At 51.5% G+C, this 11,488-nt stretch overlaps 1 protein-coding gene and 1 long non-coding RNA gene across 5 annotated transcripts in view; one reads left to right on the top strand and one right to left on the bottom strand.

The window, feature by feature from the left end:
- Window positions 1-1,591: 1,591 nt before the first annotated feature.
- Window positions 1,592-11,488, bottom strand: part of arhgap22b (Rho GTPase activating protein 22b) — a 16,803-nt gene continuing 6,906 nt past the window's right edge. Inside the window, exons 3-10 of one of the 2 annotated variants that reach the window (XM_076169658.1) lie at window positions 11,017-11,104; window positions 5,543-5,671; window positions 3,678-3,885; window positions 3,454-3,586; window positions 3,307-3,380; window positions 3,112-3,233; window positions 1,956-3,012; window positions 1,592-1,826 (exon numbers count right to left, since the gene is read on the bottom strand). In XM_076169658.1, coding sequence (XP_076025773.1) covers window positions 1,604-1,826; window positions 1,956-3,012; window positions 3,112-3,233; window positions 3,307-3,380; window positions 3,454-3,586; window positions 3,678-3,885; window positions 5,543-5,671; window positions 11,017-11,104 — 2,034 coding nt within the window. In that variant the 3' untranslated portion in view covers window positions 1,592-1,603. Of the gene's footprint in view, window positions 1,827-1,955; window positions 3,013-3,111; window positions 3,234-3,306; window positions 3,381-3,453; window positions 3,587-3,677; window positions 3,886-5,542; window positions 5,672-7,880; window positions 8,054-11,016; window positions 11,105-11,488 lie in introns of those variants that run through there. The other variant, XM_076169656.1, reaches the window with a different exon arrangement.
- Window positions 2,779-11,488, top strand: part of LOC143015612 (uncharacterized) — a 35,342-nt gene continuing 26,632 nt past the window's right edge. Inside the window, exons 1-2 of one of the 3 annotated variants that reach the window (XR_012965453.1) lie at window positions 2,779-3,008; window positions 3,130-4,739. This is a non-coding gene — a long non-coding RNA (uncharacterized LOC143015612). Of the gene's footprint in view, window positions 3,009-3,129; window positions 4,740-11,488 lie in introns of those variants that run through there. The other 2 variants (XR_012965452.1, XR_012965454.1) reach the window with 2 other exon arrangements.

Genomic DNA, 11,488 nt, shown 5'->3' with positions numbered 1-11,488 from the left:
GGGGACTCCGGGTTCTATGACACGTTTACTTGTAGTTCTTCTTACGTTAAACAATCCTCTTCCATTTTCCATAGGGCTGGTTTCATCAACAACACGTTACATTCACTACACTGATACATTCTTAAATCCAGACTTCCATTCAGTTCACAAATTTCACTTCCACAAGAATTGGCACCTTCTCAGGAGATCACCTTCTTCATCTTCGGCAGTCCTTCTGCGGTATCAAAATAAAGGAGGGTGGATGCAGCCTCTGTGTACTACAGGCCGGTATATTGACTACATCGCCACACAAGCAAGCAACACCACATGTTTCCCTAATTCAAAATCAACTTCCCTGAAGGCACAACCAGGAAATTCCATTGTTTCTTTGAGGGCAGTGTTCAGCTTCATGTGCCAAAGTCAACATGGCTTCCAGGCAGGCCATCGGGATGTCTCATGTCCAGCTTTGGTATTGACTGTGTACTGTGAGCGGCCTTCACCCTCTCCCTCTCCCTCGCCCGTCCTGTACACTAGGCAGCATGCACTACTATGAAAACGTCTCTCCGTTTACATCATCTGTACATTAAAGGTAAACCGACAGCCGTGGGGATCGGAGTGAAGCGGGGCCGAGGCTTTGAGGGTTTGATTCTTCTGTCTCAGTTTTGTACGAAAAATGGCTGTGTAGTTGTAAGTTGAGGCTACAAAACCCAACCCCTGCCTGTAGGATGTATAAACCTGGAGTGTTTGTAGGTTTGGTTTGTCTTGTTGGACCACAGGTGAGGGGTAAAGAATGCTTCTGTCTCTATGCTGGTTATCTAGAACTGTCTTATGTCTTATCTCCCTTATTGTCCCTGTCTAAATGAGTGTTATAATCCAGAACTACATCTCTAAAATGTCAGACGAGGACAGAGTGTGTGAGGCAGAACTGAACCCTGACTTTCTTGAACAGTGGGATGAGGCTAGTAGGGACTCCTTCCTGTTTCCACCTCCAGCTTGGTCCCGGTCCACATGGGATCCTTCACCTCAGCAGAACCACAGTCACAATGAAAGAAAATAAGGTAAGAAGCGATAAATGCCATAGCAGCTACAGCCTACACACACATCTGACTCTGGAGCCACAGAGAAGGCGGAGAGAGAGAGAGAGAGGCACTGGAAGGGCCTGAGGACGCACAGAGACAGACTCGCCCTTTACTGTAGTTCTGCTAGTTACTGCTTCAGCTTTGCTCTGGCTGCAAAAGGAATTGTTTGAAATGTAAGTTTTGCAAACCTGGTTTCATGTTACAATGTAGAAGTTTGATCCGGCAGTAAAACAATCAACACAAAGCCCTGTAGCTCAGAGACAGGAGGAGGAGAGGAACCTGCTGCAGCTCCACTGTGAGATCTTCACTTATTGTTCTCGTGATGAGGCGCTCAGTCAGTCAGTGGTGTCCAGCTCACTCTCCCCTCACAGTCGCCCCACGTTGACCTTTATCTCCTGTGTCATCCCCGCACTCCAGCTCCCAAACATTGTTGTCTTTAGCAGGAACGCCCTGAATGCGCTGAGGAGGACGCGAGCCCTTAAATTACACAGAATCCCCCAGATCTAAACCCTGACACAGGCGGAGGAGCGGCCGTGTTAGACGTATCAGATGTCACTAGTCCTCGATCCCAGCGCCAGATCGCCCAGCGTGGCAAAGAAATCCTCCATCTCCTTCTCCAGGAGCCGGTTGCGGTTCTCGGCATCCTCCCGAGCACGTTCAGAGTTTCGGAGTTTGATCTCCAGCATGCGTTGCTTCTTCCTCTCCTGCTCCATCTCCTGCTCCAAACGCTCCATCTGGGCGCACAGAGCCGCACTGGACTCCTCCAGCCTGTAGGGGGCAGCACAGAACAGAGAAAAGCTCACTCAGTATGTATGGAACCTGAATCTGGGCAGGAAGGCAGTCAGAGTACAGATTATATGATGATGTCATGATAAACTGATGGATATCTACACTGACCTTTTGATCCTGGACACGTACGTGGTCTTCTGTTTCCTCAGCTCCTCCTTCAGCCCGTCCACCAGGCCGCCCAGCGTGGAGCTGGTCCCGTCCCCGTCCTCGGTCATGATGATGGAAGGCACGCCGGCTGCCATGCTGCTGGTGTTCCCGTTCTCGCTGCAGGCGGCGCTGCTGCCGCACAGCTCCATGGCCTCGCAGCTGTCCTGCTCTGAGCTCCGGTCTGTGCTCGTTCCCCCGTCCCCTCCCCTCTCAAAGTCCCTCTGGCTCTCCATCCACTCCCCCTTCTCCCCACCTGCGACCCCTGCCCCGCCTCCACAGTTCTGATTCGCTGAGGGTTCCGCGCCTCCAGAGTCGGGGACGGAAATCTCACAGGAAGAGGTGGACCATGGCGTGCTCGCCACGCTGGGGACGCTGCCCATGCTGGAGGAGGAAGTCACGTTGTCGTAGGTGGACAGTCTCTGAGAGGAGCCGGTGGAGTCTCGGTCTCGGGCAGAGCGCTCGCCTGAGGAGGTGCGTCTGTGGCCCCTCAGCGACGACAAACCGTTCATGAGCCAGTTGCCTCCTCCTCCTCCTCCTCCGCTTCCTCCTCCACCTCCTCCTGCTCCTCCTCCTCCACTAGACGACACGCTGGTAGCATCTGCCGTGGAGCTGCTGCTGCTCTGCTTGGCTTGTGGCTGAGCGCGAGGAGCTGAGGAGCTTTTGAAGGAGTACTTCCAGGAGGGCATGGACTTGGCCTGCTTGCTGGGGCTGACCACCGTCTCCCCCTTCCCTGATGAAGACGCCAGCTTTGGTCCAGAGTTAAGGTTGGGGGTCTGCATGGGACTGACAGCCGCGCACAGCTTAGCATCCAGAGAGGAGGCGCTGCTGTGCAGGTCGTCAGGGAGGGAGACGGGGCAGATCTGGAGGTCCTCCTCAGAGATCCAGGCCCCCAGGCTGCGATGCCCCTGGACGCTGAGCTCCGTCTGGGCCACAGTGAAGCCTTCCTGGTCCCTGCCTGAGTACAAACGGTGGTGATCCCGTATCAGGACCGTCATCAGGTGCTGGACCAAAGAGGTACCTGGGGAACAAGGCCACAGGGGAGATCAGGAGAGGATGGGTAATGACTGTAGAGCCTAAAGTAACTCTGTGTTTGTAATAACGCCTTCTTCATCCTCACCTTCCATGATGGCAACAGGATCCTCCATCTTGGGCCGGAGGATGTTTGGTCCAAACACTGTGGCCAGGTTCTGCACACTCATCTTGTTCTCATGACAGTGGGACTGGACCTCATCAAGGAACCTACCAGAACATTCACAGGTCAGAACCAAAGAGAGAAGGTGACATTATGACTGAATAATGACATCATACTTACTTGCATATGTACTTGAGGAGATTGTAGTTGGGGAGAGGTAGAGTGTTTACTTGTTTACCAAGCTCCTGGACCCCCTGATGGAGAGAGTGGATGACTGTTACTAACACACACACACACACACACACACACACACTGCTCTGTACATACCTCCTCCTCGTCTTTGGCCAAAAGCTGTGCACAGTTTAGGAAGTCCTCGTATTTGGAGAAGGGGATGACGGGCTCAGGCAGCTCACGGAGGTACAACTTCAGCAAGGACGCCACCGTGTGGACTTCTGTGTTACTGCAAGGGAGGGCAAAGACCATAATGGATGAGACTCTGATGCTCTGTGATGTGTCGTCTGGTCTGAGCTGCCGGTCCCCGTGTGTCTCACCTGTCGAACAGAGGCTTGTCTCCGCAGTCGAAGGCCTCCTGCAGCTCCTTGACCAGGTTGGCCTGGCCCGGCGTCCTGAAGAGCCCCTCCTCGTCCAGACCCCTCTCTCTGATGAAGTCCACACATTGTTCCACCAGCAGGGGGGCCAGCCGAGGGCCGAACTTCTTCTCATACTGCACCGTGTCCTCCAAACGCTGGCCGAATATCCCTGAGGTCAGAGGAGGAAGGGAAGCAGTGTGTTAGAGGAGCATAACCCAGACTGGAGCAGCACTCAGCTCATTTCACACAGAGGTAAAGAGACACACATGGATTATGAGGAACCTGAACAAAGACATCTGAGCTTTCTAAGTGTTTATGTTCATCTATCATGGCTCAAATGGTCACGTATGTGCAATTAGCATGTTAACTCTCTTTTCCTTGACGTGTGTGTGTGTCACCCATAGATCCCTCACACACTTCAGAGTAAACAGAACATCTCAGCAGCACTCACAAGAGTTCACAAGTCAAATGTTCACGGTGATCCTTCCTAAGTGCATGCAGACTGCTGTCAGAAACCGGAAGCAGGATTTCCATAACAATAACAAAGTCTCCTCCTCTCTCAGTGTGATCGTCCCGGTGAGTTCATTGGTTGATTAATCGCACCTGTTGATTGGCTGCAGTAGCAGCTCGCGCTCTGCTCGCTGTAATCGCACCGCGCGCACAGGAGCTGCGTCCGCGTCTCACACACCCCGAGGCCGCGCTTCACCAGCGTCACCCACCCGAGCTCCGGCATCGGGCTGCTCCGGACCCCCGACCCGGCCGTTAATCCGACATGAACGCAACACGGCCCGCGGACACGCTGGAGTCTCGGCGGAGGTCCAGCTGGCGGAGCGCCGGGGACGCGGAAATAGGCCGGGGGGGTCAGCGGGTTGTGACCGCGGCCCCTGCTGGGAACCAACGCGGGGCTATAAACTGGCGTCTGTGGGCTATTCCGGAGCCGAGGACCCGCGGGGCAGACAGGCTGAGAACCCGAGGAGGAGGAGGAGGAGGAGGAAGAAACCCGAGCCAGGAAGCCAGCGGGAGGTAAGAGCTGCGGCGGGTTCTAAACCCATGACGCGCAATGTGTCAGTGCGATTTACTGGCTCTGTAGACAGAACAGGGGCGTAGATCACACACACACACACACCCCTCCCCTTTAGCTCCAGACCAGATTAATCTGTGGTCAAATCGATGTTGTTGCTGTGGGTTACTGTCTCTGCCAGCAGATCTTCAAAATGAATTTAGGAGAGCGGTGACATCATCCTCTGTGTTATTGGCTCCTCTGTGTTTATCCTCCTATTTTTATCACCTTAGCCAGCTGCTGTTCACACTCTGCTTGTGTGACTGCACTCTTGTCATGTGTTCTGGTTAGACACTCAGACTGGAGCTGAAAGGGTCAAAACTCACCACAGGTCAGCCAGAGCACAGGAAGCTAAACGGGTCCAGACCCACGAAACCAGAACACCAGAGCCAACTGAGCTGTTTACATGAGCTGAGTCCATTTATAACCCGATGCTCCTCCTGTCCCTCCGTCTGTGTTCTGACACAAACTGTCTCCAATGTCTGAGTGACAGCTGAGATCTTTGTTCACTCTGCACCTCTGGTTTTTACTCTCCTATCTGGGCTTTGAACTAAATCTGTGTGATGACAGTGCAGTCTGGTTGTGTAGCTCTGAGGTCGGTCATGTTAGAGGCTGCAGACTGACAATGAGCTGCAGAGTCACAGGAGGGAAGATGGAGCTGCTGGTTTGGTGTTTTCACCCAAATGTACGATCATAAAGGCTTTGAGTTTGAGTGATTGCTTATGAGTGTGTGGTTAGGAGTGTTTATGGCGTGATTAGGCTTTACCTCCTCCAAACGGCGCCCAGATGACTCTGCGTATGGCCTTGACCCAGTCGTCCATGTCAGTCTGGGCGTTGGCCATGAGCAGGAAGGATTCATGGCTGATGGGCGCTCGGTCCTTCTCTCCTCCTCCACCTGCAGAGACCAAATGTGAGGGTTAAGATAATGTGTGTGTGTGTGTGTGTGTTTGTGTGTGTGTGTGTGTGTGTGTGTGTGTGTGTGTGTGTGTGTGTGATCCTCACAGCAGCTCACTGTCTCACCATCCTTCCTTGTTATAACCAATATGCAGTAACGCGTTTTGGCCACAGGGTGGCACCGTTGTCCCGTTTAGCTGCTTTGCTCCGCTCTCTCCGTCTTCTTGTACGGCATCATAGGCTCATCTTCATTTAACCCTTACATGTCCGCTCACAGTATGCAACAGTTTATTGTCCCACCCTCATATCATCATTAATGAATGAGTGATTTAAGCATTGCTTGAGAGAGGAGCAGCGATCCTCTCTGACCTCACTGCTGCCATAGAACCTCATCGCTGCCTTCATCACTTATGCTTTTCACTGAATTCAGTCCAGCCTCTTTGCACATTAATCTGCAGCTGAAGTTCTTCCCTTTCTTTCTGTGCATTTTGTCTCACTTAAAGGTAAACAAACCTTCAGGCTCAGACATAGTAAAGTGAGGTGTGTTGTCATGTGAAATGTGAAATCTGTTGCACGTTTGCACAGCAGCGTGGAGGACAAAAGTCCCAGATGAAGCAGAATAATTCATCAGACGCGGAGACGTCGTGCATAATGAAAGACCTGAAGCTGGGCTGAGAAATTAAGTGCGTAATGTTCCTTTAATAAGCTGCCACTGAGACAAGAGAGTCATCTGCTAATTACCTTCTGTGATTTCAGCCATTCCAGAGTATTCTACACACACACACACACACACACACACACACACACACACACACACACACACACACACACACACACATAGTCACAGTCATTGTTGTCAGTCATTTAGCTGTGAGAGGGGAATCCAAATAGAAACAGTGGAGCCATAAAGCTAAGTGCCATTGTCACCCAGCTCTGCAAAGTCACACTGCAATGATGAACACACACACACACACACACACACACACACACACACACACACACACGATCCCAGCCGTGCAGCACAGAGTCTAAATCTACCCACAGATCATCTGTGGCCTCATTAAGTTCATATTCCCTCTGTGTCTCCAGCAGATGGGGAAGAAGCTCCTCCTCCAGTTTGACCTCAGGCCTACAGGCAAATTAAAAGTCTGATAATGGACACAGACGCGGAGGAGCCAGCCATCGCCTCTATGAAACGGCCCAATAACACACACACACACACACACACACACACACACACACACACACACACACACACACACACACACACACACACACACACACACACACAACTCTAATCAATCAGGACGCAGCTGACACACCAAAATGATTGAAAGTTCCCAGCCTGGAGAGAAAGGACGGAGGAGGAGGAGGAGTATAAAGATCCTCTCTGCAGCTCATTAAGATAAGGCAGGCTGCTGGTTCAACGCCGGGAAGGCCGACGATGCTGCACACTCTGACATTTCAGTTTTACTTTATTTCTTAGATTAAATGCAGCCTGTGAGTGAAGGGTAGCTGCAGGACTCTAGGTGTGTGTGTGTGTGTGTGTGTGTCCAAGTTGTATTTTTCTGGCTTCGGTTCCTCACAGAGTGTTTGAGCGATAAGCAGACTGGATGAGTTCAGCTCAGATCACAGCTTCATAGCTGAAGTCTGGAGGAAGAGAGTCAATGATTGGTTGGCTGATGGTATTAGAGATTGTGACACGCTTGAAATGAGATTTTGGAAAGCAGACTACAACAAAAAAGAGAGAGGGAGGGAGAGAGAGAGACAGAGAGAGAGAGAGAGAGGCTGGCTGTTATGGAGTAAGTGACTGTGGATGCCATGACTGAGCTCTGTCACACACACACACACAGATAATAACGCAGGAGTTCTTCCTGAAACCTGCCAGTCACCAATACTGGACCCTTTAGTCTCTACACACAATCATGTGATGTCATGCTGTGACTGTGTGGACCTGATCCTCATGAGCGTCACATGGAGCCGTACTGCAGAGGAGTGATGACAGCTGACTGCTCGTACAGGAGTCACATAAAGAGTTAAAGATAAACAACATGAGGGGGGACAGCAGAGGGATGGATCATAAAGCATCACAACACACGTCAGAGATCTCTAATAGATCCTGAGACGATAACAGAATGAAGAAATCAAATCATTTAAAGTATTATGAATCAGAGAGTCTCTACTGAGCCGAGAGCATCCGCAGCCGTTACCTTGGAGATGTTGCTTCTTCAGCCGGTCCGGCTTGCAGCAGACCGGCCCCATGTCGGAGCGAGAGGATCGGCCGGGGAACGAGAGCGTGAGCGCGGTGAGACAAAGATCAGAACACCAGCAGAACAGAGAGGCATGCTGGGTGCCAGCAGAGACCAAACCTGATGGACCAGTCCCTCGTCCTCTTCCTCATTCATCCAGTCTGTCCATTCAGTCACCCATTCATCAGCCGGAGCAGCAGGTCTCTCTCTCTCTCTGTCTCTCTCTCTCTCTGTCTGCTCCCCAAGGGACAAACAAATCCCTGAGTGTAAGGGCTCTCTCTCTCTCTCTCTCTCTCTCTCTCTCTCTCTCTCTCTCTCTCTCTCTCGCGCTCTCTCACACACTCTCTCTCTCTCACACACTCTCTCTCTCGCTCTCTCTCTCTCTCTTGCTCTCTCTCTCTCTGGTAGGAGATGGGCTGTCTTCCAATCTTTGCAAACAAAGTTGTATACACACACACACACACACTCTGGGGAAACGGATAATGCTGATTGGCTCTGATAACTGTTAAACTCAGTGAGAAGAAGAATTGAACCTATGGTGCTACTGCAGGCAGAGGACAGGAAGGACTCTGAACCCTGATGTGGGTTTGCTGGGAGGTGTGTGTGGGTGTTTTTAAGTGTGTGTGCTGCCTAGATGGCCCGTCTGGTGAATTAGCTGAAGCTGTCACATGTGTGTGTGTGTGTGTGTGTTGTCTTCCAGATAGTTGAGTCTGGAGTTCAGTCTGATCTCAGCTCCTAAACACAAAGAATCCTTCAGAATTCCAGATCATTCTCTGCTTCAAACTGCAGCTCGTTTCCCCTCAGGCGCTCTGAGCTGCTGTCTGACTCTGAGGGTGTGTGGAGTTGTGTAATCAGAGACTTAAGTGTTATATTGAACCAAAGTGTGTCGACACAACAGAACTCAATCAAAGAGAATCTAAACAGGAAGTAGTTTCCTGTGCCGGATGCCAATGTGATTGTTGAGTTTTTAAATGACTGAACTGCCATCAGGAGTGTGGATGTGGTTCGCCGGGGAGAGGGAGGAGCTTAGATCAGCTGATGGCGCTCCTTTGTCCAGTATAATAGCAGCGGCGTCCCTCAGAAGGAGCTCAGCCGCTCATCTGGGTCACGCCACTGAAGGACGGTGTTAGATTGTGTTAAGTGTGTGTGTGTGTGTGTGTGTGTGTGAGGGGGCAGCTGAGACACGCCGGACCCCCCGGTACAGTGAGGCTCATACTGAGTGACAGGAGGGGGATCTTCCTCACACATGCGCCCAAACTAATGGAGCTCTAATTGAGTGGCGTCGGTGATCAATGAGCTGAGACTCCTCCAGTGTGAAAGCTGAGATGTTAAAGTGTGTATTCATGTCGGAGCGAAGGAGTGAATGAAGCTCCCGCCCGTCTAAAGTGATTACACACTCTAACAGGAAGAGAGAGAGAGGGCGAGAGTTTATGATGGAGTCAATAATACAGCAGAGAACTCAATCAGGTCCTCATGTTGATCTTTGTACACAGACACAGGTGTGTGTGTGTGTGTGTGTGTGTCTGTGTGTGTGTGACCTGCATAGATGGACAGATATCAAAGTGCTTTCTTGTTGTTTTGAGTGTAAACGGCCCAAACGAGACCTGAAACCTGGAATTTCCTTTAGAAAACTGAGACAAGAAATGAGAACCTGCTTGAGTTTACCATCCACAGAAACTAAAGATCCAAGAATGCAGACGGGCTGTTCTCTTGTCTTTTCGTCTCCTCTGTCCAACCGTCTCTTCCCGCTCTCTCTCTCTCTCTCTCTCTCCCTCCTCCCTCCTCCTCCTCGCCGCCCTGTGAGTCTGTACTCTTCAGTACTTAGAGGCTCATTGGGTTTGCCGCGTCTCTGCCATGTTGACCGTCGGTAAACAGCGGCCGAGTCTAAACACCAGGGGAGACCTGCGGGCAAACACTCGCCCGGTGACAGAGTGATTTATAGAGCGGCCTCAGCGCCCACCTTCAGGTCAGGCTGCAGAAAATGGAATTGAGGTTCCACTTGTAGCTCTGTGGCTGCTGCAGCGCTGTGGAGTCCGAAACGCCGCAGAAGCCCCTGAACGCATCAGGGCGGTCTGCAGGCGTTGACCTTGACCTGAGAGGCAATAACACGCCGGCTTCATCAATCTGTCTACCTAAGGAAACGGCTAATTGCTTCTCTTCAGATCTTGAACTCGTTGTTTCATTCCAGACGGCCTCAGAGATGCAGAGCGCCTCTCTGATCGCTCAGACCGCCTCTTTTCTGCTGAGCGTGTCTCTCATATTCGCTGATTTGACCTTTATTGATTGAGCGGAACCTTGCACGGCGGCATACGGTCGACCTAGCGGAGCCCCGGGCGCCGCTTCCCCCGTGCCGGCCGCTCCCCTGAGCTGTCGGGCGTGACGGCTCCTTACAGGATGATGGAGAGGCCATTTTCTTTTCTATTTCATCTGTTAGCTGCGGCGGGAATGGAGTTTTATAGCCCGGGAGCCAGAGCGGTAATAGAGGGGCAGGCACACGCTGACATGTCACCGCATTACATCAACCGCTCACACACACACACACACACACCTGCCTCACACTGCTCCCTGCTGGCTGAGACAGGAACAGCAGCCAGAGAGAGAGAGAGAGAGGGATGAGATCATGCTAGTGTGTGTGTGTGTGTGTGTGTGTGTGTGTGTGTGTGTGTGTGTGTGTGTGTGTGTGTGTGTGTGTGTGTTAATGACTTACTTGTATGATATTATAATCTCGGCAGGTTAGTCAAAGTGTACGTTGAGCCTATAGATCAGTTGCCATGGCAGCAGCAGGGCATCCGCTTTATGTTGTGATTGAACTGATTCATGGTCTGGCTTCAGTCCAGCTGGCTGAGGCATTAAGAGCTCTAATGTCAATGTAAAGGAAAGTGTCCACAGGAGACACTTAGGCTGATTTAGAGACCAAACACTGACCTTCATCCTCCAAACAGCTTCATCACATAAATCACACACACAAGCAGAATCTGTAGAGTCGAGATGAAGGGAGCTGATCCATAACTGAACAGCAAAAGGTCAGAGGCAGTAGGACCTGGACCAGGGAGGAGGAGGAGGAGGAAGAGGAGGAGGGAGAGGAGGAGGAGCTCACCTGGTACGATCTCAAACAGGTGTCGTCCCGGCTCGTCTGGATTGGCTGTGAGCTCGTTGACCTGGCAACCCTGCAGAGGAATGGAACCCTGGAACAGAAGGGAAGAGGCGTTCAAGCGCTGCAGGAGACCCGGGCGCTTCCTCCCACGCTTCCTCCCTCCTTTTTTCCCTCCTTTTATCCTCCCTCAGTCCTTCACACTTGCTCTTCTACCTCTTTAGTCTTTTCTCCTTCCTGACTTTAATCCTTCCTTTCATCCTTCCTCCTCTTTCTTCTTCTTCATCCATGAATAGCAGCACTTCTCTCCTTCTCTCCTTCCCTCCCTCCTTCCCTCTTCCCTTTTTCCTTCCTTCATGCCAGTCCTCCTTTATGTTTCTTTAATGCTTTCCCTCCTTCCTTGGCACACTTCCTTCCATCCTCTCCTAATGAGCTTGAATCATCCTCATCCTTCTCTCCTCCCATGCTCCCTTACATC

Source organism: Genypterus blacodes, unplaced genomic scaffold, assembly GCF_046128005.1.
Source record: "Genypterus blacodes isolate CSIRO-AG114 ecotype Tasmania unplaced genomic scaffold, CSIRO-AGI_Gbla_v1 ptg000209l_1, whole genome shotgun sequence".
NCBI lineage: Eukaryota > Metazoa > Chordata > Actinopteri > Ophidiiformes > Ophidiidae > Genypterus > Genypterus blacodes.
This window is presented reverse-complemented; position numbering and strand designations above follow the sequence as displayed.